The following is a 27,715-nucleotide window of genomic DNA, read 5'->3' as shown; positions in this document are numbered from 1 at the left end:
TGGCATTTACTCTAGCGATACATAACCTTTTTCATAGCAAAGCCCTGCAAGCTAACCTCCAGTGTTTCAAAAGACTCCCAGGCCATGCTATCCCTGTCATTATCATAGACAGCCCCCCCATCACGCTCTCTGGTGCACAGGGTTCATTACACAGAATTAGATGTCACACAGATGAGAGCGCCCGTGATGCCACACAGTGCTCTCCTCCTCTGTTATCTCTGTAAAGCACCGTTGCGAGGTGGATCGATAGCTGAGGTTTGGAGCTTCATTAGCTCAGTATGACTCCATCTCCATCAAGACACCTCTGGCATGCTACGCTAGTGTCGCGAGATATATTTTACTCCCCGATCGTGAAGGTCGTGCTGTTTTACACACAAACACACGGGGGACAAACAAGGCCTTTCACACCTACTGTGCTGTGGGGTAGTGGAGCTGTGGGTGAATCTGTGTTAGGCTCTGGCTCAATAGACAGGAGAAAGAATGATGACAAATAAACAGAGGTAAGTGATTAATGGTGTCACAAAGTGCCTTGAGTGGAGGGGGAAAAAATTACAAGGATGAAAAGAGCTAATTTAAGGCTTTTCATTTCAAAGGAAAATGAGCGCTACAAAACAACTGGGATTTTCACAATGCTAATGATGTTTTGTTTGCATTGAAACGGCCAGTTGGTTTCATTTGGAAACAAGTTCAATTAAACCAACAGAGAAGATAAATGTGTAACAACCTCACAACATGATTGAGCATTCACCGCCCTTTTAGGATGTTTGATCTGACTGCGAGGCAATTCAGGCGCGCTGATAGCATCTGCCTCTTCTTCTTCTCTTCCATTAAGAATCATGTTCTGGTGAAGCTTATCAGACATCTAGGAATTCATTCACTTCTTCTGAGGGAGGCTGGAGGGAGGCCAACTGTACTGGAAACAGAAGGGAGGGCCCGTCTCTCTAAAGGACGCTTGGAGATGAGGAAAAGGGGGCTATCATGTCAGCCGGCATCCCCGGGGCAACATAAATGTGCCACGAATGCTGGTCTTAACAACTGGGCAGAGACATCGCTTACTGACTCCTGCAGGATTTATTCCTAAAACATTTTCTCTGGTTTAAATATTACTCAATTTTTAAACTGGTGGATATTTTTCCCTGATGTTAAACAGGTCTCTTGAGGTATTTGTGAAATATAGAGATGCTAGAAGCTAGAAGGTCAGAACCAAATATACTCGGTCATCTTCATCACACAATAAAGCCAACATCTGACGGGAGGATGTGTCATACCACAAGCCTGTATAACCATCAGAGGCAGCAAAGACTAAGGTAGTAGCTAAAAAAAAGAAGAAAGAGGAGGTTTTAACCTCAAGTTTAGGTTAAGGTTCGCTGGCATCACAACACTGGAACAATTGGTTTGATACAAGCGGTATCTCACTAAAAGTAATTCAAGATCAGCTTCAGGGTCTCTTCAGATGGCTGCCTTTTGCTCTCCCGTTAAGCTCTGCAGTTTCAAAAATGTGTTGGCCAGGGGAAAAGGCCAACTTGAGCAGGGGAGCAGGATGCCAAGGAATGTACTTAAGATCTAAAACAGACAAGATTTAAAGCCAAGAGCATTTAAATGCCAGTACTAATCCACAGAATAATTCACTGCATAGCACAAAATGACTCTCCCTTACAGATACCATATGGCACCTATACGAAGGCAAAAAATATGGCAGGAGAGACGCTTCCCTCTGTTAAAGCTGCGCTGTCTATGTGATGAAAGAGAGAACCGAGCTCCTCTGTCTCTCACTTCCACTTGCATAGCAAGTCTATATATTTTACCCTCTCTGGTTCCCACTGTTGTTCTTGCCTCCATCATTGGGAGATTAGCCCAGAACAAACTGTTTGGTTTGCAGGGAGTTAAAATTTGCTAATGCATACACTCTCAAGTGTCCTTGTCTGCCACACTGCACTTAATTAGCATTTTAGTGTGAACAGTTTCTCTCTCCTCCAGTACCTCTGAAGAGGAAACATCACTCTGGCTCACACAAAAACACACATGAAAGTTGGGCTCCTGTAGTTTCTTTCGCGACTCGAGAACAGGACGGGGAATGGAAAAGAGAGTTAGTGGGGGTCGATGGAAAAATGGGATAAAAGTCTGCCATCTGAAAACAGATGTTGGGGCTCCAGAGTTGTCTCTTCTGAAGGGGCTTGAAAGGACGTATTAATATATGGGTCAGATGTATAAAGCTGAGGTTCAGTGTCTGAGCGTCGGCACTGCGCAGGGGTTTCCAGTTTCAGTGACTCGGAGGTTGTGCACAGACAGAAACTAAATCTCCACAGACATTCCTGCTGCCGGGAAGTGAACATTTCCAAATGTACCACTCTTGTGGATGTAAATGAATTAGTGCACTTAACTCGAACACAAAAAAAACGAAGAACCGAGGAGACAATCTTTCACTGTTCAGAGTCCAGTGAAAGCTAGCGCACCAGGTTGGAAAATTACAGGTAATTGCTGAAGCCATTGAATCCAGTTTGGTTTTGGTTGAAAGACTAAAATAACAAAGCTCTGATTGCTGAAAAGACAAGGGCAGGGAGCTTGGAGGCCCCATTGCTAAGAGTTAATTTGATACATATTTCTCCCTCTTGAAATGTCTGAGGTACTGGCAAGAGACGACGAAAAGAAGAAAAAAAACTGAGTGAGAGAGAGGGTGAGACCCCCGCTCTCCCTGCAAATACTATCCATCTGCCATATTACATTTAACCAGCATGAGAAGCTAAGGGAGCGCCCTTGCACAATATTGTGTGAAGGCTGTCAAACTCAATGCAGGAGCTCAGTGCCCACTGCTCAGAGCTGAGGACACAGGGCCGCTTAAATTCAGTCTAATAATAACTTCTGACTGTGTGCTTAGCACCAGGAGAACATGTGGTGGGGAAAAAAGAGCTTTTAATTATTCATGGCTGCTTAAAAAACTAAAAAAAATGAAGAAAAAAAAACATCTAATTGAAACTGTGATATGATGACCCCGTGAGAAAAACACCAACAGCTTCCAGCCTACCTTTTTGAACAGTTTTTGCCTAATAAACAAATCAGAGTTATTCAAAATGAGCAGAGTAAGTTGGAAGCTGGAGGAGAAGCAAATAAAAATCCTGTCTAGAGAACATATTTCCTAAAGCGTCAAATTTTAGATGATTTCCAGTAATTTTATTGACATTTCAAAAAATATTTCAACATTTATTCTTTAAACTCAAGTGATTTCTGCACTTTTTGCACTTTTATTAAGACTTTAAGCAAGTGGCCAACTTCAGGGCTGATGTGGAAAAGCCAAAACCTGTGACTCTTCTAATGGCTCAGTCACACTGTGGTAAACAACAGGACAACAAACTTCCATCTGCAATGAAAAATCATGGTTGCCTGGTAGATGCATTGCTGTCGGAGACTGAAAAGTAGCTGGGTGACCTCACTTGGTGGGAGACGACCTGTCTCCAAATAATCGTCATCGACACACTCATCTGCCTGCGCCCCTGGGTGTTCAGGGTGCTAGTCTATTCTTTACATCACTTCCTCCATTCCCACACCATTACTCTAGACCAATCATTTTATTGCCTACCTTTAGTGCTCTTCTGTCATTCTGACTATCATCCGTACGACTTGCTTCCCTCCTCTCCACCTCACCCTTGTCACTCACATCTAAGCCTCCATCTTCATCTACACCACCACCAGTGTGCAGACTCTGGGAGGTCCAATCCTAATTCCTATCACTGCCTGACTCCTTTCTGCAATGACGATTCATTGGAGTCTAATTGCAAAACAGGTTAGTAATCAAAGTTTGCAGTCAAGTAAGTAAGTTAGTAAGTCAACCTTCCAAATGATCTTCTCCCTATTGAAGTGGTTGTGTTTTGGTTATATTCCTATATAAAGGCAGTTTTGCTGAGCACCTGTGTCCCATTCAATTGCAAACTAATAGCACACTGACTCCGTCTTGTGTTGCCGTTTTATTGTTTTCTTAATGCACCGAAATTGCTTTGAAGATGACTGCTAGTGGCTGCGGACATGATCCTCATCCTCGGAGCAAGTGCAGTCGACTTGATCGCAAGTTGACTGCACGTGGTCGCAATAATTTCTGTCGTGCTACCTAGTGTGACAGTAACATAGTAGCTGATTGTAAATGGCTCCAAAAATGAGTCAATCGCCCACACTGCGTAACTGAAATGACTTAAATTAATTTGACTAAAAGAAACAAAACATGGAAGAGAACTATAATCAAACCAATGCTGCAAATAATAATTAATTTCCTTACTGATTAATTATTCAGTGGGCAATAAATCAAATATGCTTTCCTCGAAATTCTATATCCACAACTTTAAAGTAATAAACTCGTAGCAAGAGTTGAGTATCATCAGACCACTGTGACAAACCCGGTGCTAACACTCAGTACTGGTAATGCTACAGCACTAAAATCAAGTTCAGAAGAAATCAATTGCCTGGAGGCAAGAAGTGTGAACTTTCATACCCTAAGCCCAATTTCCTTGAAAGTGGAGGTTCTAAATCAAATCAAGTCGAGCCAATGCACCATGGAATTATGCAAAAAATGACAAAGCTATACGAAGTGACAACTAGGAAGAAATACTGCCAAGGCTAAGAAACTTCTGAGCTTGTTTATTCACTCCACATGTTTTTTATCTTTCTTGTGCCGAGACGCTACAAGTCAGCTCCGATCGGCTCTGTTTATATTTAAACCATGAGGGAGAAATATCGAATGCGCATAGATGACGTAAACATGCATGTAAGGAAAGGGGGGGCACTCATCTGAAGTTTACTATACTCGTACATGCAAGAATAAAATCTTTAAAGGCTCATGATGCTATGGGGTTTTGATTTTTAAGAGAAGGGGGTCAGTTTCAGCTACAACTTCACTGCTGCCGAGTGGAGAGTGCTTCACTACCTGAGCACGATAATCACGCTCCGTGGAAATTATCTCAGCGGGCGAAAAAAAGTGAAAAACACTGAAGGAGCTCTTAACTTTTTAAAGTAAATGCAATAATACCATTAAAAGTTCTTGTATTTATAATCTGTCTGGGAGCCATTTTCAAAGTTATTCCTCTCCATTGCTTTAAACGGACATTTTCCTTCCTCAAAGCACTGAAATATTAGTATTGTAGGGTACTAAGAGCTTCTTGCACTTGATGGATATAATGACAGCCAGAAAATGAGCCTTTCTTAAGCTGCAAACAAAACCTTAAAATCCCCAAATTCAGATGCTACTGGTAGGCGTCGGCATCGCTTGCCAAAAGTAACGGGGTGAAGAAAATGTGTTAGATGTTAAATTACAATTGTCCAGAGGCATTCGCATGCTGCTCGGCTTTGATAATTCTGACTGAGAGACTTATTAGTCGCAGTGTGTTTGATATTACCTCTCTGTAGGACAAGATGACTAATGCATATCAGTGACTTATTTCAAGGAGATATACTGGATTATAGAAGGTTAAACCAGTGATATTTTAATCTGGGGCTAAATAAAAATGAGCCTAAAAATTAGTTGCCATTGTCACCGGGCGACTCAGACCTAAAAGGTTTTTCATGCCTCATGTGTGCATCATGAGTGCTTCTAGATCTTTGGGATATTTAATCCTATATTGGCCGTGGTATTAATAACATTTACAGCTGTTTTGGTTTTGTTCACTCAAAAATAATAATATGCATTAAAAAACATTTCCATGCATTGCCGGAGTGCAAATACTAGCAGCAGGAATGCACCGAGATAAACAGTTGGTAAAAACAGTTGGATGGCAAAGCACAATGAGATGATGTGAGAAAAGTACTATTTAAATCTCAGATGAACAAAAGTACAATTTGCATTTTCTTTCACTGACCTTCAGTTAAAATTAGAGCTACATTTGGATGGGAGCTTTGCTACAGATCTAATGCTTTTTCCTGATGCAATTTTTGCAACTCTCCAGCACAGCCGATGTTTTAATCAAGTTTGTTTCCACTGCACTGTCTCGCTTTTTGCTTTTATTAAGACATCAACTTTCTCACCTCAGTGTCGAAAAACATTCTCGCTGTATTTTGAATTTTACTTTGTAAAATGTATTTATTTATTTTTAAATGGATGTAAATGCACTTTTTTCTCTCTAATCTCTGTTTTCTCCACATAACAAACACTCAAATATATTGTTAATTTCATCTCATTTCTCATGTTTTATCCAAGTAACCCTAGCTCACTAATAAAAATGCACATGTTATGGACTCCACACCCAGGGTTGGCACATGCCAAATGAGCTGAACAGCCAACTAACATGGACAGGGAGACACTGGGCTCAAGTTGCTTTGTAATCTCCAGAGGTTATAGACTAAAATGCACCACCTAGAGTAGGGCTGTTCGATATAACGATATATATCGGATGACGATATAAAAACGTCTATCGTTTCATTTTAGGCTATCGTTTGTTTCGTGGTGTCGCAAAATAAACTGTTTACGGCAATACTTTTTCATCATTTTGATGGTCACTGTAGTGGCTATATTCATTTCTTAAAGTTCTCTCTTTCTCTTATATTTTATATAACCACAGTACAGATGGACAAGCGCCTGTTTTTATGCGTTGTGGTTAGCAACAACGACGGTAACAGCATCGCGTGTCCGCTTGTTTATGTTCCACATAAACCTTTCACAATAAAGCTCAAGATCCTGTTGAGACTTTTCAAAATAAACTGAATCACGTGAAAAAGCAGATTATTTACGGATGAGAATTAAAAAAGAGCCGCCAGGTGCTAAAAAATAAACCTTAGACTCAAACGTTAGAACAGGCTTTTCCCCGCAGCACGCCGTGTAATAAATACTCACAAAGAAAACAGCGGCTGTTACAACTTATGTCTAAAAATTTATCGTTTCATGCATCGGTTAAAACACTCGACTCCAGCAACATGACGCGCAGCTGGAAACACTTCCCGCAAGTCGAGCGGCCCGAGATTCACAGAATTTACAGAAAATGTTACATTTTTGTGATTTATATCGTTATCGGGACGATAGAATTCTTATATCGGGATATGAGATTTTGGTCATATCGCACAGCCCTAACCTAGAGTCAATTCTACCCACCTTTACATATCAAATTTAAGAATAAACAAACGACTTTAAACCAAAATCATGAGCCGGTATGCATTATTGTAACTAAACACGCATAATACACCCATACAGAAATACACTTGTCTCGGTTAAGGTCGGAGTTCATGATTCAACAATAAGGAAGAGACTGGGCAAAAATGGCATCCATGAGAGACTTCCAAGGTGAAAAATACCTCTCATACCAACAGTCAAACACGGTGGTGGTAGTATTATGTTTGGAGCTGCTCTGCTACTATCTGCTCTCTACCAGAAAATCCCAAAGGAAACCATCAGTTTGGGTCCTGAAGCTGAAGGTTATGCAGCAGGACACTGGACAGTTTAGGTCTGGAAAGGCCAGGTTAAAGTCTGGATTCAAATCCAATTGCGATGCTTTGGCACGACCTTAAACAGGCCGTTCATGCTCGAAAACCCTCCAGTGTGGCTATATTCAAACATTTCAGCAAAGAAGAACGTGCCAAAATTCCTCCACAACAATGTGAAAAACTTGTTACCAGTTGTTGTAAAAATGTAGATATCAGCAAGGGGGAATATATATTTTGCAACACCATAATTGCAAAATTATTAACAGATACAATAACTTGAGAATCCATTTGTTAAAGTTAACCCACAGAGTCAGTTTTAGTCTCTAACAAACCACATCCCAACTAATTTACTTCGATAAGTAACAAACCGAGAACTCGTAGTTGTGGTGACAAAGTAAAAGCCTTTACATTATAAACCTCTTCAGCCAAGATAGCAGAGAAGGCCAGTCACTCTCCGGCCGGATTTATTATGACGAGAGCCTCTCAGACAGACAGAGAGTCAGCCTCGGCTTCTACAACCACCATCCATTTTTCTAAAATTTCAAAGTGCTTGAGATTTCTAAGTGGAGCAGTCTAAATGAAACACACGGGACGTGGAGTGCAATATGTGTGAATCCTCTCTCAATAATGTGCCCATACGTGCCAGTGTTTGGCGACTGGAGGATCCTTCTCTTTAAAGAAACAAAGAAACATTAACAAAAAAAAAATGTGGTATCTAACGTGTCAGTCTGGTTGAAAAGTATCCATTACTTAATATACACCCACACTTCTCAGAGCTGAGCTGCAAAATGAAAAATTACCACTTAAGGGAAAAATAAACGTATAAAGCTGGTCTGAGGAGCAGGAGGTGGAAGGTTGCCTTCTAATTGCTGGAGGGGAGAGAAACCATGTTAGAGTAAACAAAGTCTGATCGATGGTGGGGATTATATCAGAAAGAGCCTTTGGCCTTTGGCCAAGACGAGCAAACACACTGGTCTCTGTCTCCGCTACAGATGGAAAAAATTGCCAAGGCAAGAAGCTGGAGAGTTAAAAGCATTATATTTCACAGGGGTGGGGGTGGTGGAGGGGCAGACAGAGAGTAGTACAATGCCAGATATGACATGTAGCCAACTATATCATGTCTTGGCTATTTGTATCAGACAGAAATGCCAGTAGATAAGAGAGCAGTGTTGTGAGTGTTATGGAAGGCTGTTCCGGCTGGAGGCTTAGCTTTAGGTCAGGCTATACTCCCACAGCGCTGCAGTGTTGTGTGTGAAACCTCTCAATCACCGCACGCACAAGTTCAACGCGCTGTTAGCTGGTCACGGCCGGGGAGAAATGTGTTCTGTACACTCTCGGCTTCAATGTGGCAATTGCAATTCACATAAGCCACTTAAGGAAATCTGCAGCAGGAGAGAAAAAGGTATAGAACTGAGAGGGGGGGGGCTTACGAGTTACTCGAGTCTTTTAAAGACCGAGTCTCGTCATCGGGTCGGGTTTCCTTTTTTTTTTCTTTTCCATCAAGTCTTCTAAATGAGTTCACTTCATTGCTTTTAACCTCCTTTAAAGGTATTAAGTGTGAAAATAACATAATTAATCACTTCTGCCTGAAACATGTTTAATTTCAAGATGTAATATGAGCAAAAGTGCTTTTCTATTTAAAAAAAAAAAAAGCATGTGCAAAATTTAAGCTATTCTGCCTGGGATGTCATTCAGTGCAAAACGAATACTAATGACTTTTGAATCCATTCAGTGACTCGCTTCAATTTGTGATTTATATTAATAGCCCGTGTATTGCTTTCTCCACATCCAACAGTGCCGTGTTCTGCTAAATTTCACCATAATATTCATGTCGATAAACAGGTGACGACTTGGAGAAAGGGCTGATTATATTTGCTAATCCCCAAAGAAATTAGGCGAGATTGATGAATGCGTGCATATACTCCACACAAAGCCTTGGGAGTCTCTAAAAGCTGTTACCATGGTGGTATCCCATTAGAATAACAAACATTTCCCCTGGATGTTTAACATCGCTTCCCAGTGAGCAAAGCCCTCCCTAAACCTCCCCTCTCTCTCACTCTCTCTCAAGCACCTGCCTTCACATTTTCCACTTCTAAAATTCCACCAGCTGCCTGGAAAAAAAAAGGGAAGGGAAGGGTGAAATATGAAATACAGTTAGGAGAAAACTTGAGTGCCAAAAAAAGGACTTTTCTTCAAACCCGTAATAACTTTCCATGGGAATAAGTAGAAACTTAAAAAGAATAACACTTCCCCTTGATTTTCTACTTCTACCACTTTTTTAAGCAGGCAGTGAATTTCCTGGAGTGATAAGGGCTTAGCCAATGTAATCCTCAGAGGACCCTTCTCTGGCATGCCAGGAATCAAGAAACCTTTCCTCTCCCTCTCAAAAAAAAAAAAAAAAAAAAAAAAAAAGACAGAGAGGGAGAGAGAGAGAGGCGGCAACAGTAGGTTTGGGAACAAGGAGGAGAGGCAGCCAGCATGCCATCTCCCGCACATGCTGGCGAATGCAAATTAGCATGTGTGGAAAGAGCAGCCGGACTCGCCTCAGCTGGAGATCAACGGAGGAATATTGATATGACAATGCAAGGAGCTTCCCTGACACAGACAGCAGGGGCCACTGAGGATGCTCTAATTGGCCTCATGCAAAGAAAAGGGTGGGATTGGCAGGGCTGTGGGGGCAGCCATAAATGTTTCACAGAGATTGATTCATTATCAGTTTGCTCAACAGGCTGGGTGGGCCTCGTAAAAGTGTTACATCTTCAACTGGTAGCATGTAAGTCACTGGCACCGCGACAGGACAGAATATATCACCCTGACCTTTCACTTCAGATATTGAAATGAGAGCCTGAAACATGACTTGCCACACCGCAGGACTACCACTCTTGCATTTCAAAATTGCAGACTGCAGAAGGCTAGTGCGATGATAGGTGACAGCGCGAGGGAAAACATTAATAATTTACCAACGCCTCCTCTGTCAGGATGTGCGGCGCTATGATGTGCTTTTTTCCCCCCTTACGTTAGACGGCAAAGCTGGCGGGGCAAGTTTGAGGTGTAAATATTCTTTTTGATTAAGATCCTACTACATTGTCGTGAGGGGGGAAAAAGCAGGCCTAAAAAGTTTGACAAATTAACCAATTTCCTGAGTTTTGTAACATCTGGTTTGCATTACTGCCCAATTAACGGCTTCTGTATCATTAACACTTACGCGCACAACACCAACCTCTACGACTGCTACACGAGCGCTCGTAAAGATTTACAGCCAAACTCTCTTCCGTCTTTTAATGTGGTTAAACAAGTCATTTTCTGCCCAGTGATAAATGTGCCCAAATTATTCAATATCCCCGCAAAAAAATAAAAAATAAATAAACGTGTGTGTTAAAAAAGAACCGAAAGCTTCACAGGCACGCTGATAACTGGAAGCCATTTAAGAGCCGTGAGAAAGGCAGTTGAGCATCTCAGCTTCTCGCTGGGTGGTTGGTTACATGTGGCTGACACATTTGCATCTTCAAAAGATGCACACAGACAACCTCAATATGTGTCAGAATGTCTGGGCGGCATGTGGAAAACCCCTGTCCTGCCTCTGAAGAGGTTTCCTCCCCCCTCTCAAAGACTATACGACATCTCGTTGTCTTTTATCTGTCAAGCAGTTGCTTCGAAAAAAGTGAACTGTAAACACGTTGCTTGGACTGGATGCACAGAAAGCAGTTGCTGCGTGCGCTGCGGCGCTGTCTGCTCTGCACTAAAACCAAAAAAGACGCTGCAGGAAACACCAAATCAGGAGCCATTACACAGCAACAAATATGACAGGAACAGTGCCTCACATTATTTGAGCTCCAAGACTCATTCACTCAGTGTCTCTTCCAATGAGCGTGAACAATGCAAGCAGAGTGTGCATTGTGCTGCAGAGCAGGAGACTGTTCCTCTGAATTGGGGGTAAATTACAAAAGAGGCCTGTGCAAATTAGACGTGATGGCTTCATAATACGTCTGAAGTGTCAGCTTCTCCAGAAACTTATCCCCAGGCTACACTCACGGATCGGCGCTTTGAACTTCCAATTATTGCTGCCAAACTGCAGCAATCACCACGCTGTAAAACAATGATTGTAGCACTGCAAAAACACACAGGATCAATCCTGACTCATCAGGGTTTACCGACTCAAAATATGCACTCATTACACGGTGCAGGTAATCTATAGACATAAGGAAAACACATATCCAACCTTTTGGCTTTAAACACAGTAGCGTGCAAGTCTTTACTTTTCCTTTCTGATGCAACTTTTCGAATCGCGGTCCTCGAAGAAGATTAATATCTCTGAAGTGCTTGTAGTGGTTTTAATCCTGGGAGACCATTTGTTACAGAAGGAAGAAGAGGACCGGAGGGAAACAGCTGTATTTCAAGAGGAAACATCTAGAGCTAGTGCGCCCGCCTGCTATTCATTTGCTGAGGGAATATATTCAAGTGCTATCACGGTTCCATAAGATTACTGCACAGAGAGGACTCGTAAACAGAAACACAAAACCCGAACAGGATCTGGCAAATGTGTGCAGCTGCTAAGCAATTTCATATTACAATATGACCTCTTACTCATGTATAATTCTGCTGGCGAAGAAATAAATTACCTTTGCAATTTGGGACACCTCCAAAGGTGCTACTGGGTGCCATTTGTCTGCAATATGTTCGGAGATTGTGAGGCTGCAAAAACTGAAAAGAGAGGCTAAACCCAGGCGGGATGACCGGGTCGAACACCTCAGTTGATCCGGAAAAAGTGACCACGACGGATGAATAGAGTGAGACAGAGAGTAAAATGGAGCCCAGGGAGGTGGGGGGGTGGATGCTGACAGAAAGGAAAGAAAAATGCTTCCCGTAAACACACACCAAGAATTATTTACTCACAAGGCTAAACATTAAACAGTCGTCTCATCCGTAATTAAGCCTCGTTTTTATTTCCCAGTGACAAGTAAGCAATATACATGGGACGTCTAGTTGAGATGCATCAATATTGTCTCCTCAACTCCGCCTGCTACATAATTAATACACGCACTGACATGACATGGATATGATATGACAAGAGTATCAGAGGCGAAGACTTCGAAAAAGAGCTGAGTGGATGCATTTTTCATGAACTGCCGAGCTTCCCAGCCAAAGTTCTAGACATGATTTTTCCGTATTAGCGAGGAAAAGGGGGCAAGGAGGGCAAGAGAGACAAATATGTGAGCGGGAATGAAAACAAACCTGGAATTTTATAGAAAGCTGCAGTAATGTTGAGACGTCCACATCGCTCAGACAAGAGGCTGGCTTTGGCCTTGTATCCACCTTTTTAGCTATCGGGTCAGGGTCTGGTTTAAAAGCAGCAAATGCAATACAACCTATTTGTACCTTCTGATGCCTGATGTCTCAACATCTGACAGGCTGTGCCTGTGAATTCTTAATAAAAACGAAGGCTGGATTTCTTTCTTTTTTTCCATTTCACCCCGGATAGGTTAAGCTATAAATAGCTTTGATTTCTGCTTCTGTGGAAGAAAAAAAAAACAGCACAGGTGTAGAGAAGAATTCATTTTGCAGTGTATTTGGACAAGGCTGCTGTGCTCTGGTACAGGAGGAGGGTGGGCAGTCTTGCAGGGGCCATTCCTCCTCATTCAGAGCCATTACCACCCCACTGTCACTGTCAGTCTGTCCCGTCACCCATCACAGAGCCCAGAGTGTGCTCAAACTTCACAACTAAATCGCATTCTGCACACAAACGGCCGGGGCCACGCTGCAGCTACTGTATCTAATCTAATCTGTGCATCTCTTGTGTCCCCACACACACACACACACATATATAAAAATAAAAGTTTCTGGAAAGGCAGGCCTACATCGTAGCTCCTCAATTTTGTACAATTTCACCATGTGTGGTGAAACAAGAGTCAGCGATGCAAATCAGAAATCGGGATTTGCCTCGATTATTGGAGCTTTATCAGCTCATTAAGAAACATGGAGGCATTTCTCAAATGAGCGTGCGATATTCCCATTAAAAAGCCAAATAAGGGAGTACTTAGAACACATCAGCGCGAGTCCTTGGGAGAGAGGGGAAAGTAGTTTTTCGATTGATAAGCTTACAATCTGGTCAGTTTAAAAAACAAACAAACAAAAAAAGCACCTAGGGGAAGCAGCAATTTAGCAGAAAGAGCAGAGCGAATGTTCTCAGGTGGCCCTGATGGCCACTTGTCTGCCCCTCAGTGTTATAATGCCCCGGTACAAAACGGCACATCGTATTAAAAACTTGACAGATTTATTATTACAGTTGTTTAACCTCTTCATAATCAAATCATGTTAGGGGTTCAAGGAGACACTCTCTCTCTCTCCCGCTGAATTACAAACATCTAAATTCTCGCTCTGTGGCTGGATCCAGTCACCCCATGCAGGCACATTTCCTGTTTACATCCAGCATCATTAAATCAAGTGTATGGGGGGGGGATATTTTAAAAAAAAATTACATGAATCACGCCATTATTTACACTTACAAGTCCCGTGTTAGAATCGCAATAGGAAACTGCTTTTCACAGCCATTATGTTGTGCCTAGGGGAAATAACAGGGTACAAAGTTAGTATTCGCCCCTCGTTTTGTCCACTGAAACAGTCATAGCCTTTGTGGTACAAGCTGCACTGCTAACACTCAAAGAGCTGATTGGCAGGATACAAATTTATCACTATTAAAGTGAGTGGGCAAAGCTGCATTAATCTCACAGGCTATGTGTGACAGACAGGAAGGGTGACGTGCTGGCATATTGCGTTACATGTCCAGTAATTGCCGCGGCGCAGAGTGCTCACAGGTGAAATCGTAGCGTACAGTACGACGGCGAGCGAAGCATGTCATCGGGCCGACGGGACAGGACTGTCATTAGCCGCGGGACGTTGATGATTGAGTAACACTCTTACTCTTTTGCTGCAGAGGAAAAACAACCAGATGCCTTCGGCACAATCAATACAGTTTGAGCAGCTGGAATTCAAATGGAGACTATTCTGGCTGCGTGACACGGGATGAATACACTATTACTTATTCTGGCTCCATTCAATGTCATCATCAGCCTTTACAGTGTCAGATCCGCTCAATAAAGGGCATTATTTCCAAAAGGATAAGCGCTGCATTAATCCTTTTATGCTGCTTTCAGCAGGATAGACTCTCCCATAGCTAATATTAATGTGCTGGGTGTCAAGAGTGAGATGGCTAATCCTGATAACTCAGGATGTACAGTCAACTTTGCAGATGGCTATCTGCCCCGCGCTAGCACTCCTAATAGGCACAGGAACAGGATGTACTTTTAATGCTGCACTTCCCGAATGTCGTCTTCAAAGAAAACGATAATTTTCAACGGGGCTTTCTGAACTGAGAAGATAAGCCAGGGAACGGGGGAGGACAAAATAAAAATGATGCTTGCCTCAGAGAGGAAAAATAGCTTCCTGATATAGTCCTAGCTCCCTCTTTAAAGCTGACACCTAGAACATACAGTTTATCAATTATACATGAAGCCAGAATCCATCTTCTGTTGGCAGCTTGTTTGGATCCGGCCCGAGCCCTCTGAGTGGTGAAATGTGTCTGGGAGCCCCCATCCCTCCTGTCGCCTTTTTCCACTTGCAGCCTGTCCTTAAATCAATCCCTTTTTAGGCCTGAATTTATTTTTCCTGTAACAAATCTGTCTTGGCAAATGATGTCACATAAGCGGGGAGAATGACAGCCTGATGTCTATGTGGGGAACATCAACCTTGCTCCAGCAGCCTCCTCCCAAGGTGAGTAATCATGCTGAGGAGCGGTGCAGAGTGTGGATGCCAGCCAGAGTCCAAACAAACCCAGAGTCTGTTGCTCAAGATAAACAAACCAATTAGGGGGAAGGCATGTTATTCCTCAGTTGGTGGGATATTTGCTAGATGGAAAATAATCAATGCATTCTTATTTCCACGGAGTGAAGCTGAAAAAGTCCTGAGCAGAATAAAATCTAGGCTGAGAGGCAGAGTAAAATTATTCATTAGAAAAAATAAATAAATAAATAAATAAATAATGGGACTAAACTAGCTACTAGTCATGTAATTAATCCATACAGGCTCAGTGGAGAGGGGAGAGCACAGAGGGGAAGATTCATCAGAGCTTTTTTGCCCCCTTGCTCCCAGGGATACATGCCCTTCTTGTGTGGATGAGTCAGCTTACATCTTCTGACAACTGTGAGCCAAGGGCTTTGTCAAAAGGAACCACAGTTATTGTTTTGATTGGTCCCCCCTTGTTATGTTGGGAGCGCAAAATGCTTTCAAATGTGATTGCGCCACAGCATCTGAAAATAAAGCACGCACATATAGAACATCAAAAAAAGGACATGTCTGCTTTTTATTTACTGAGGACAATCATTTGGCACTTTGGCGCTCTCTCTGGCCTCTCCCCGACACTGGAGCGAGCAGCACTATCGGTAATTGCGGGGAGCGGCCTCGGTGGCCGGCCAAAAGCATTAGACAACTGGGCTCACGGTGCATGACATTCAAGCTGGCTAGTAACGACGGACGCTAATCAAAGCGTCTCTGGCCTCCCCGCGACAGTGTGACTGGAGGACTTTTGCCCAGTTGGGGTGATGTGCAGCTGCTCTGGCTGCCTTTCCACATTTCCCCCCGCAGGGCCTGGGCACCAGGCTAACCACTGGCACAAGACTTTAGATGCTGGAGAAACAAGAAAAAAAATGGCGGAGGCTAACAATAAAACACATGAAAAATAAATCAGAGCCAGCTTGTTAGCATGGCAGGGAGAGGAGCAAAGAGGAAAAGAGAGAGAGATGGGGACAGAGAGAGGAAGTTGGAGCGGGGAAAAAAAAAGAAGTGGGTTAAGAGATTTAATGTGCTGCTGAAAATCTGACACTTGCCAGAGGTCCAAATGTTCCAACAGAGCAACGGCAGCCCTGCCGGCTAAGTCTCTTTAAAGCCTCCAAAGCTGCTTACAATATACACTTGAGAAACAATAGATAAGGTCAGAGTAGTAGCCTATGTCTGAGTGGGACCATGTATGAAAGATCAACACTTTCACACTGCGTGTGCTGACCTCAGGCATGCTGACGGCAACCCGGGGGAAAAAGACGTTTGTATTAATTCTGAAGCAATTAAGTGACTGATTAGACAAGTACACTTTTTTTTCCAATTTCAGAAAGTAAAAACAGGGCGATGACAAAATCTGAACGATTTGAGGAAAGTATTGAATTGCAGTTTTGCCTTTGCGGTTTGATTTTGAATTAGTTCTGACTTTCTGTACCTTCCTACCTGAAAGACTAATAAAAACAGATCACGTCAAAGTAACTCAAGGGATACTTTTTGACATTTACTTGATACCATCTTGTTGCTTCGGCAGTAAGCTTAGCTTAAAGGGTCCTAAAGTAAAGAATTCCCACTAACAGATTGTGTAAAGTTGACTAATTAGTACATTTCATGTTGTTTGATTAATCCTTATGAAGACAGAAAAGATAAACCGCTTGAGAAAAAGCACTTACATTTTGGGAGTTTCGCTTATGTACGACTAAAAGCAGAGACTCAAAGAAATCACTGCTACATATTATTACTTAAAAAAAATTAGGTTGGCTTCACAATGCAGCAGATATTGGACTGAGATCAGCCACTAACTTAGGAAATAATCTTACCATTAAAAAAATTCAAGAATGCATCATCAACACATGAATGGATCATTTGCTTTCAGGCCTGATTTATGAACTAATGTTTCAGATGAGACAGCAACTACTAAAAGCAGCTTACAACTCTAATTTCACTGTACGTCACATTACACTGCAACAACAAAACGAGCAGAACAGAACTCCATCTGCCACATTCTTTTGAAGCACTCTATATGGGTTAATTATTTACCAAGTTACATTCTCAAGGATTCAGACCATTAGACAGTCAAAATAAAACGACTTCTAGCCAATGCTTGTTACTTATAACTAATAATTAGAGAATATAAATTACCTTTTCTCATGATAACTCAGTAAAAATATTACTACAGCCTCCTCGGTGGTTGCCCAGAGATTGCACTGAATTTTGTGGCTGTCAGAGACGAATACACCATCTGCTGCCTAGAAGTTGAGCATGCAACACCCTCAACCCTGGGATACCTGTGCAATCGCTTTGGACTGGCTGCAATCACTGTCAAACAGACTGGAGAAGATGTGCAAATAACTGCTGCCTAATACCTAAGCGGAGACAGATTACCAACAAGTTGCAATCAATCTTAAACAGTCTGTGCTGATGGCCAACTCATCTGTGATCCAGCTCTTTGCAGTTGGACTCTCAACTCAACTGGTAGCCAAGCTGGTTGTATTAAGTTCCCATGTCCTTTTGCATCTAAATCACTGAGGAATTTATGTATTGCTGTTTTAGGATTCTGAACTCTTTTTGAAGGTCTCCACCGAGTCAGCTTGGAAAGATCGGTCCCCTCGAGTTCTGAAACAAGTAGGGGGACCACTAAAAGGTTTCGATTCGATGACCTCAGGTTATGAGAAGAGGTATGTATATGAATCAAATCAGCAATATAGGGAGAAGCCTGTCCCTGTAATGCTCTAAAGGTTAAAACTAAAATTTTAAAATGGAACCTAAATCTGACTGGTCATATGAGCTACCTTTTTTTAACAGGTCAGTAGTCCCGCTGCAGAGTTTTGAACAACCTGTAGATGAGCTAGCCCTTACTTGTTTAGATAAGTAAACAGACTAGTACAGTAGCTGAGTCTTGTAGAGATAAAAGCATGGATTATCATCTCAAGGTCATTTGTTGACATGATAGATATAAGTTTTGAAATGTTCTTCAAGTGAAAAAAAAAGCATGTTCTTACTATTTGATTTAAAATTCCCTCTAAAGAAAAAGCTTCATCAAAAATAATACCTAGATTTCTAAGGTTATGCTTCTGTGAGTAACCTAAATCACCCACTTGCTGTTTAATATCAGACATTGCACTGTCCGGTACAATAATCAAAGTTTCAGTTTTGTCTGGGTTTAGCTGTAAGCAAATGTTGTTCAACCATTATTGAATGTTTAATGTATGATTAAGTCAATCAGAGCAGAGAACTATGAACTTCAGCTAGAAGGTTTAAATGAGTAGTAGAGCTGAATGTTGTCAGCAAAAAGATGATAAAATACATCAGGAAACTGCCGCATTGTCTGGCCTAAAGGAAAAATGTATATTAAAAACAGAATAGGTCCCAGCATGGAGCCCTGAGGAACTCCACACAGCAGCTCTGTGGATTCAGACATGATCTGGTTTGCAAACACACTAAAATTGTATTGTATTATAAAGGTAAAGACCCTGCAGTAATAGAGCAAAAAAACCCAACAATCAGATGAGCCCCCATGGGCAAGCAATTTGCAAAAGTAGAAATGAAGAATTCCCTTTTCACAGGAAGAAACCTCCGACAGAGGCAGGAAGGATTGAAGGTAAGGGGAGGGAGACAGGACAATTACATCCCACACAGAATTAAAGGATCTGAAATAATAATAAAAAAAACCTTCTGGAATACAATGTCAGTAAATTCATTATAAAATACTGTACATCAGCCTCAAAAGTCATTATTGTCATTTTAATTCACTGTGTATCCAGCATAAAATGACAGAACAAAGCTGTGCCCTAGCTTATTGTAGATCATAAACAAATTAAAGCATGAAAGGAAAAATAAAACCTTGCAGAAGGAAACAATTCTCAGAGAACAGTGTCCCACATCTGCTGAACAGAGATGCACATCTGTGGTGATTCTTTGTAGGCCTCTTTCAGAAACTGTCACAGTGACCTCAGTGCTACAGATGGTTTGTGGCGAGGAGACGATTCCAGCAATATTTACTCAGTCAAGGCTTTATTCTCCAGCGTGATAATGTAACACCGTCTGACACTTAACTCTACTCACTATCTTTGCCCAGGAGACATGCTATCCTAAAGCGTTTGCGGTTCCATCATGTGAATCTTAATCAGATACTTAGCCAGTAGAGCAGGTTTTTACTCTCCCTGGTGAGAGTATCAACACATGGCCATCAGGCACAATTCACAGCCGCAAAGTGGCTATTTATTTTCTGCTCAGCATTACTTGACAAATAATTACTCAGTCTATTCAATTAAGCCGTGGAACTCACACAAATGGCCACAACATCCCAGTGTAGCACTGAAACATTATTCCACGTTTTACAACTCGGTCTCATGAATAAAAAGGCACACACATGGCAGGTGCTTTGATGCCTAGGGAGCGAGGGGACAAGGTGATGGCAAGCAGAAATATCATTAAGTCCGAACTATTTCATCCACAGGAAAACAGCCTTGTTGTCGGTGGAGCAGATGCGCAGAGTAATCTGGGATGAAAGGACATGGGTGTTTTCCCGACTGCAGAAGAAAAAACAGTTTTTACAAGGTGACGTGTGTAGAAGCAGAGAGTCGCAATGCTGCTAGAGCACTATGGACCGCATCCTGGGAGCTTACCACAGGTGCAAAACAATAGATTTTTAATTGCGTTTATTATTTTTTATTATTAATTTACAGATCCCACCGAGTCACAAATAGCAGACTGATGATTTCTGTGCATTCAATGCATCAGTGAAGGGGTATCAGAGGTATTTAATGTGAGTTTCTTGTTTGTTTGTGACTTTACCACCTCTGTTTTTTACTTTTTTTTTTTTACTTCAATTAGCTTTATTTTGACCTCAGCGGCAGAGAGAAGAAGTTAGGAGGACTGTGAATGACAGCTAAAGACAATGCAACTGTCACAATGAGATTAAATGAATAAAGTTTTTAACAAAATAACTATATAACATTAAAAACAAAGTTTTTCTTTGTTCCATTGGTATTTTTTAATCTAAGAATACATATAAATTCAACAAAGGTATTTGTATTTATGTATTGATTATATTTTGTTTTATGAAGCAATGCTTGGGTAAAGCTAACTGAGTATCACAGCTTACTAATTTAACAATGGCATCAAACTAATATTCCGCATTGACTGAATCCTCAGTCAAGGTTCCTGCAACTATACAGGAATGAAAAAAATCCTTTTAAACTTCACACAGAAATCTGTGCACAACAATAAATACATAAAGATCAATACATAACCCACTGCGTACGATGAGAACTTCCTCTCTGTAATAAACAAGGTGAAATCTTGACATCCTGAAAACCTTCAGCACAACAACACATTTCCTTTGTCAAAGATTACACTGTAAATATAGAATAAATGGGCAAACAGAACAATCACTAGTGAGATAAAAGTACATTATCTCTCTACCATCCATCCGTTTTCTTCCTCTGATATTTGTGGTGTGGGGCTGGAGCCGGGTTACCGGTCAGCCATTGCATTGCATTCAATGGTAATGCAATATTAAGCGACTGGACTTTTTTAATATTCTTGAAGACGTCCAGTCGCTTTTCTTTTCAGGATCCTTAGATTACCATGACCTGAATGACTGAGAATCTACACAGACACAATAATACAAATTATAGGACTGTCAAAGAGATCAGTCTGATTACATGATAGTAATTTGTGATAGACTATTTGTGTGCTGTTTAGAGAGGTTAAGTAAGAAAGCCGTTGCACACCACAGCAATCGCCATCTGCTGGGCTCTAGATAGAAATAAGGTTTTTTACTGGCTTCATATTTCTGAATTTGGCTTACATCCACCTGCAAGGTCAACTTAATGATTTATTGGAAAGAAATTGACAAAAAGCCTCAAAACTCAAACATATGAGTTATACAAGTGTATATGTGTATTGTCAACATATGCAAAATGCCATATGTTTTAAAATATTATGTCCCATATGACCTCTGACCTCTCCTTCAAGATCAATAAATTGATCCAAAGTGATAATAAAGCTATTTAGCGCTACTTAAATGATTATGAGCTTTCAGACTGACAGGAACATGGTGGCATGTACATTACTGTAACAGGTTATAACTTTTTAAATACATAATAGTTTCAATACACGAGCATTTTTGTATCTATTAAACGCACACAACGCATAAAATGAGACCAAATACCAGCAGCCATGGAGTGGATGCTGCATTTATTAATTCCCTTGAAGGAATTTTGAAGAGAAACTTTACAGTGGATAGATCTCACATTCAGAATTCAGACTCCATTTTTAATATAATGCAGTAGTCTATGTTGGTACACATTATTTATGTTCTAACCGTAAACACTGTAAATCAAAATGAATACACGAGGGCTCCAAGTCCAAGAGAACTTTTACTTTTAATGCACTACTGCTTTTTTTACTTAACCAAAACATCTAAAAACTGTCTGCCAAATCTGACACGGCAAGAACGAATCGAGTCTCAAGGATAATTGTAAACAACCTAAATAAATTACGCAGTGCAGTAAAAGCCACAGTGTCTCAGCAGCCAGTGTCTCTGCCCTCTTCACCCTAATTTGCCACACTCCGCCCACTCAGGCCTGCAGCGCCGTGGAGCTGGCTGATCCTCCAGCCGGGCTGGGCCAGCCCATACGTCCCACTGGCACAGGACATCCCGCCAGGAGCCAATCACCAAGCCTGCGCTCCTGACAGCTCATTACCACTCAATTAGGCAGGTGCACCTCCATGCACAGTCTTCTGACAAATACAGCCCTCCCAGATGCATGTTTAACATTCAAGAGAATTATATAGTGACAGCAAACAGTAAACGCCTCACCCTTATCACTTGATTGCCTCAAGATTGAAATCCTATAATTGGCCTAGGCCAGCGGGAGAAAAAAATAAATTAGCCAATAAATATGATGCAGTCGACTTGTAATTGAACAATTATGAATTCATATTCATAAGATGTTTGCTGCCAATTACAAAATGCCATCTGATTAGGCGCAATTTGAAATGACATTGTTCCACGCTAAAGACACTGTGGTGTCAGCCTAATAAAGAGGAGACACATCATAGCAGTAGCTCGGCCACCGACATGACCTCCAGAGATGAGAGACATGCTGACACAGTGGCTTGGCTGGTGACAGACGGGATTTGGCACCCATTGCTCTTTGTCCCCCCTTCAAAACCTACCGCTTACGCTCGCGTGCACCGAAAAATATCAGCGCCGAGGGTTGACTTTCACAAAATTTAACACCAGTGGGCACAGATTGTACACACAACAAAACACAAGCAAGGCAAAAATTTAAAAAAAAAAAAATCTCGATCCCTTGAGAACAGATTCTAATCAAGATGAAATGATTTACAAATCTATTTAATAAGACTTGCCAGAAGTCAAACTTGGCATGTAAATGCGGTGGGGATTAAATTTCATCGGCAACCAAGACTGTAACTGATCGCCTGCAGACAAAGGGGGAGCCTGCCAGATTTTTTTCTCCCCCATCCACTTCTATTCCCTCCCTCTCCCTCTTTTTTTTCCTCTCCAGTGCCTGCGTTTTGCCTCGTGATCCCTCCCTGGCTGTGTGGAAGGACAGGGGCAGTGCAGAGTGGTGCAGTACAGAGTGTGGAGGAAAGAGAGAGAAAAGACAGAAAAGGAGAGGCAGGAAGGAGAGGGGAGATGGAGATGGAGGAAGGGAGGAGATAAAGAATGGTGGCGAGAGGGGAAGTAAGAAGGAGAGAAGGGTAGAAAAGCAGGAGAGAGGGAGATCTCAAGGTCAGTGTGAGGACAGTGTGGTCCTCTGAGTTGGACAGAGACACAGCCGCAGTCACCTCTGTGCTAATCAGCCCTTCGGCTGGCTGATGAGGTGTCAGTTAGACGTGTGTGTGTGTGTGTGGAAAACCTTTCCCTTTGCTTTTTTGGCTGCAAAATGAAGGGGGCTGATCGGGCGGAGTAACAATGTGTGTGTGTGCGTGCACCACTCTGGGGTGTAAGCAGGCTGACGTGCAGCTTGTGGTGCCAGTACTGCGCTTTTTTTCTGCTTTTGCCTTCCCTTTCTCCTTTTTTTTCCTTGCATATTATGCTACAGTGAACTCAGCTTTCCCCTGCAGTGAGGGCAAGAATACAACTGCCAATTAATGCTATATGCGGTGTGCCAGTGTTAACAGTGTGAGGCATTATAGTTCAACTTGCTGTGCTGTTTGAAGAAAAAAAAAAAACTGGGAAAAAAAAAGGGCGGGCTAGCCATTTTCCTTGGGCGTGGCTAACCTCTTGCAGGCTAACGTGGATTGTGCTCCCAGCGCAGGGTGCAAACGAACAGCATCCGCAGCTGTGATTAGGTTTGTGACCTAACAGCTCTGCAGCTTGTGTCTCATTGGGTGAGTTTTGCGTATGAGGCCAATTGGCAGAGGCAAGCGTCTCCTCCGTCTATCCTTGGGTTATTTCTGACCATCTGTGCCCAGTCATTAACAGGCCTTTTCACAGTCAATTGTCTTGTTCGTCTCCCCTCTTCCCCGTTTCTGTTGGTTTCACTGTGCATGACCGTGAGGTGGAGCTTCTTCTTCTTCCTTTTTGTTTTTTTTCCCCCTTGAATTTAAATGGCAGAAGTTAGGAGAGGCCATTTTATTATCCAGGGCTAAGGAGAGCTGTGGAGACGTAGGTTAATTCAAAGTGGCATCATGGAGGATGCATCAAGCAGCGGAGATCAAATTACAGGGCAAAGCCCTCGGTGGTAAAAACAAGCTAGTGGTATGCTGCATAATGTGTGTGTGTGTGTGTTTAACAGCATCTGTGTGTGTGTGTTTGAGAGACTAGAGAAAAAGAGAAGGGGGACACAAGGAGGAATAAAAAGGAAAAAGAGGAGGATGAAGAGGGGGGTAAAGGGATGGGGATGGAAGGAAAGTGGGAGCAAAAAAAAAGGAGAGGGAGAAGAGGCTAACTGGGCCAGTGTGCACATGCACACATCACCCCCTCCAATTAGAGTCACTCACCCCCCCCCCCATCCGCCCCTTCTTACAATACATCACCCTCCATTTCTGATGTTTACAGTCGTCGGGGAATGAAATAACTGCACACATCACTGCAGCAGCGACGGCATTGAAAAAAAAAGAGAGATCTCCTCTGCCTGAAATGCATTTAGCTATTCCTTCTTCCCCCTCATGCTTTTGTTATTGGTCTTTGTGCAATGATTTGCCTAAGGACCCAGATTTCCTAGCAACAGCCTGCCACCAAACATTTGGCAGGAGTTCAACATTCTCTCTCTTTGTGAGAAATGGCAGTGCTGCCTCCCTGCTCTGTGTCTGCCACCAGCCCTGCTGCTGCCGCCGCCGCCGCCGCTGCCGCTGCTGATGCTGGATGAGCCAGACTGGCTGCAAGAGCCCTCTAATAATTCTGTTTTCATCCAATCACACCACATAGTAGCAGGCACCTTGAGAGCCTCTGCCAGGATTCATCAATCACCTCTTTAACACGCATGTTCAGACAAACACAGAGGCATGTGCGAGCAAACAGAACGCGAACGCACACACTCTTGCGCGCGCACGCTCTTGTGCACTTTCCGGTAATTAAATTTACAGATTAGAGCGAACAAAGCTACGTATACCACCACAGCAGTAGTTTAATGAAAATCAACAAAGCACATTAATGCATAGCAAAGGTTGGTACAGTGAGCGGGAGAGAGGGAGAAGATGTAAAATCTGGCCGTAAATTGGGTAAATACATCTGAGTGCTCTCGACAAGGTTAATGGAGAGAGGAGGCCTTAGTGAACGCTGGTCTAGACATGCCACACAGTATTAAATGGGAATAGCTGTGGCAGTGTATCTGGCTAAGTACTTTAGAAGTGCGAACGGGACTCTAATAAAGCGAATGATCCCCCTGTTTTGACAAAGAGGCCCAGGAGGGACGCTGAACACCACGTTTTAGATTCCAAGCACTGACAAACACCCATTTGTGGCCCTTCTATCCCCCCTTCCAAATCCCACGGAAGCTTTTCCCCTGCGCGCTACGCTGTCGGATGTGGGCAAAACCCAACTGCCAATTTGCAGAGGATGTGCCATGTTTGCTAATGCGAAGCAGAGGCTAAAAATGAGACCACACAAACTCTGGAGGATGGACTGACTGATCTGCTTTCTGGCACGACCACTGAAAGATTCTTTTTCCTCCCCTCTAATAAACAATTTTTCGTTTGGTATTTGTTTCTTCGACTGGGCGGCTAATTATGAAACCTCCATCATTATTGCACTGCGATGCACTCGTGTTTAGAGGACTTGTGGGCAATGGGGAGGTGGGTGGGGGGAATTGGGAATATCACTTGGGACAACATGCCAAGGAGTATGCTGAATGCTGAGCACTAACGCTGATTTATGTTGATAATGAACTGCTTAAAGACGTGGAATGCAGCGCAATTTCAGGGCTATCGTCTTGACTTAAGATCAGAGAAAATGTCGATCTGCCGGAATTAAATATAATCCCAAACAGTGAAACATGAGCATAGCAGGCCATCCCACTCCAGAAGCTGTAAGTAAAGACATTACCTCAGTGGGCGCAGCTCGAGCGTGTGTGAATATCTAAGCGCACATCTGTCCTCCTCAATCTGTGCGTGTGTTTTGTCTGTAAGGAGAAGATTGCGTGGGAGTGGGGGGTTGGGAGCTAAAACCGAATGAACTTGCATAATCAATTTTCACACTTTCACAGCACCTGTTGGCCTGTCTTCACGTTAAAAGAAATGAATGAATGCATTACATGTAGAACAATTTCACACTATGTTGCAGCTTCGCGCACAAAGACCTGGGGAAAAAAATAGGGGGAAAATGGAGCTGTATTGTCTCAATAGGTAACATAGCTCATTTCACTCGACAAAGGATGAATGGATATATTGACAATGCAGAAGGCGTGCTGAGGCATTTCCTGAATAAAGCCTCTTAACATTTTGTCCTCCTCTGGCAGTGGAGTTGGGGAACAGTCATTTTGAATGTAGAGGGTCTCACTTACCGCAATATAATAGACCTTGGCTTTCTTCACCAGCTCCCAGTTGCTGTCCAGGTCCAGGTGTTTTTCCTTTTTGTAGCAGTTTGCCGCTGCCAGGTTAGCAACAAGGGACCTGCCGAGACAGACCCCATAAATCTTCTGCCTCGCTTATCATCCATCTTAATTTTGTCTCAAAAACATCCTTAAAAAACACTCAGGCCTCAGACTTTCCTTTGTTCTTTTGTGATATATAAGGATGATAATAGTTCCTAAGAATGTCTGAGCCAAGGTGAATTAAAGTCTATCTGGATCTCTTTATTTTTCCTTTCTTTAAAAAAACGGTGCTATCTCAAAAAGAAAAAATACACCAAAGAAAGGAGATTAAACAAGCTGAGGGGTTTTCAAAGCCAAAAGAGAGACACCCTAAAATTATTCATATCATATTATCACCTGTAAAAGTTCTGCATAGATAACAAGGGTGGGAAAACAACAGAAAGAGATTACTAAATGAACACTTGAGTAGTGAGTGGTGGGAGCTGGAAAGTGAAGCAGGTGGTATTGTCTTAACACAGCTCATTAGCCAGTCCTCGTGCGCTGTATCTTTATGAGCGGCCATCAAAATGAGTGAAACCATCATAGCTACTTAGGCGAAAACTGCTAGGCGACCATATGACAGGAGGGTGTTGCTACACGAAGGTCTGTTCTCACATGGCGAGAAAAAAAAAGCAAAAAAAAAGCTGCTCTCCGTGGTTAGTGTCAAAGAAAAGAGTAACAGTGTGCTAAGCTGATCAGCGTGTGATGATGAAGGCTACGATATGGCAGCTGAATTGGGACCGTGTTTGACCGGAGCTGCCGTAATGGACTCAAAAGGTTGCTACGAGCGTGACAGACAAAACGAGTGTTGTTAACTGAGAAAGTCCAACGGACGTGAGCAGAGCAAATAACCATTATGATGTGACATATTTAAGAGGACAAGCCGAAATGCCACAGTGAGGCACTCCAGGTTAAAATGCTCATTAGGAATTTAACAAAAAGGAAAGAAAAGAAAACTAGGAAATCCAGAGGAATGATTTCTAGTTTTATCAAAGTGGAATAATTGTCACGCATCGATTTCTGTTATAACTCAGTCAAACTAGAGTGAAAATAGCTGAGATTGAATGTGCGACCACTTTCAATAGTACGGGTCAGCTGGAGGAAACCTGTCGCCAAACACTTGGAGAGACTTCAATTGCTCTCACACAGATTGGTGAAGGTTTGCAAATAGTTGCCATCTGGTTTATAAGCGCATACAGTCTGTGAACAGGTTGAAGTCAATCTGTCAACCAGCACCAATAAGCGCAACTCTTATGAGACGCCTGTCTTTGCATTACTAGACTCGACTCTACTGGCTGACAGTTGCTTGTTTTTTTGTTATATTCCTACAGATGAGGACAGATTCACTGCCTTTGGTGAATCTCTCAAATTCCTCTAGATCCGATGATAGTTTGGCACGGACCTTACAGAATTCCAAGACGATGCTTTATGAAGGCCAGTCGGTAACG

General features: G+C 42.4%; 1 protein-coding gene across 3 annotated transcripts in view; it reads right to left on the bottom strand.

Annotated features, from left to right (window-relative positions):
- The window catches only part of adkb (adenosine kinase b), a 130,648-nt gene that overhangs the window by 48,797 nt on the left and 54,136 nt on the right, over nt 1–27,715 (bottom strand). For all 3 annotated transcript variants that reach the window (XM_012921823.5, XM_004561284.6, XM_004561285.4), the window contains one exon: nt 26,199–26,307. In XM_012921823.5, the coding sequence (XP_012777277.1) occupies nt 26,199–26,307 (109 nt within the window). The remainder of the gene's footprint in view (nt 1–26,198; nt 26,308–27,715) is intronic.

This window comes from Maylandia zebra, linkage group LG8 (assembly GCF_041146795.1).
Source record: "Maylandia zebra isolate NMK-2024a linkage group LG8, Mzebra_GT3a, whole genome shotgun sequence".
Lineage (NCBI taxonomy): Eukaryota > Metazoa > Chordata > Actinopteri > Cichliformes > Cichlidae > Maylandia > Maylandia zebra.
This window is presented reverse-complemented; position numbering and strand designations above follow the sequence as displayed.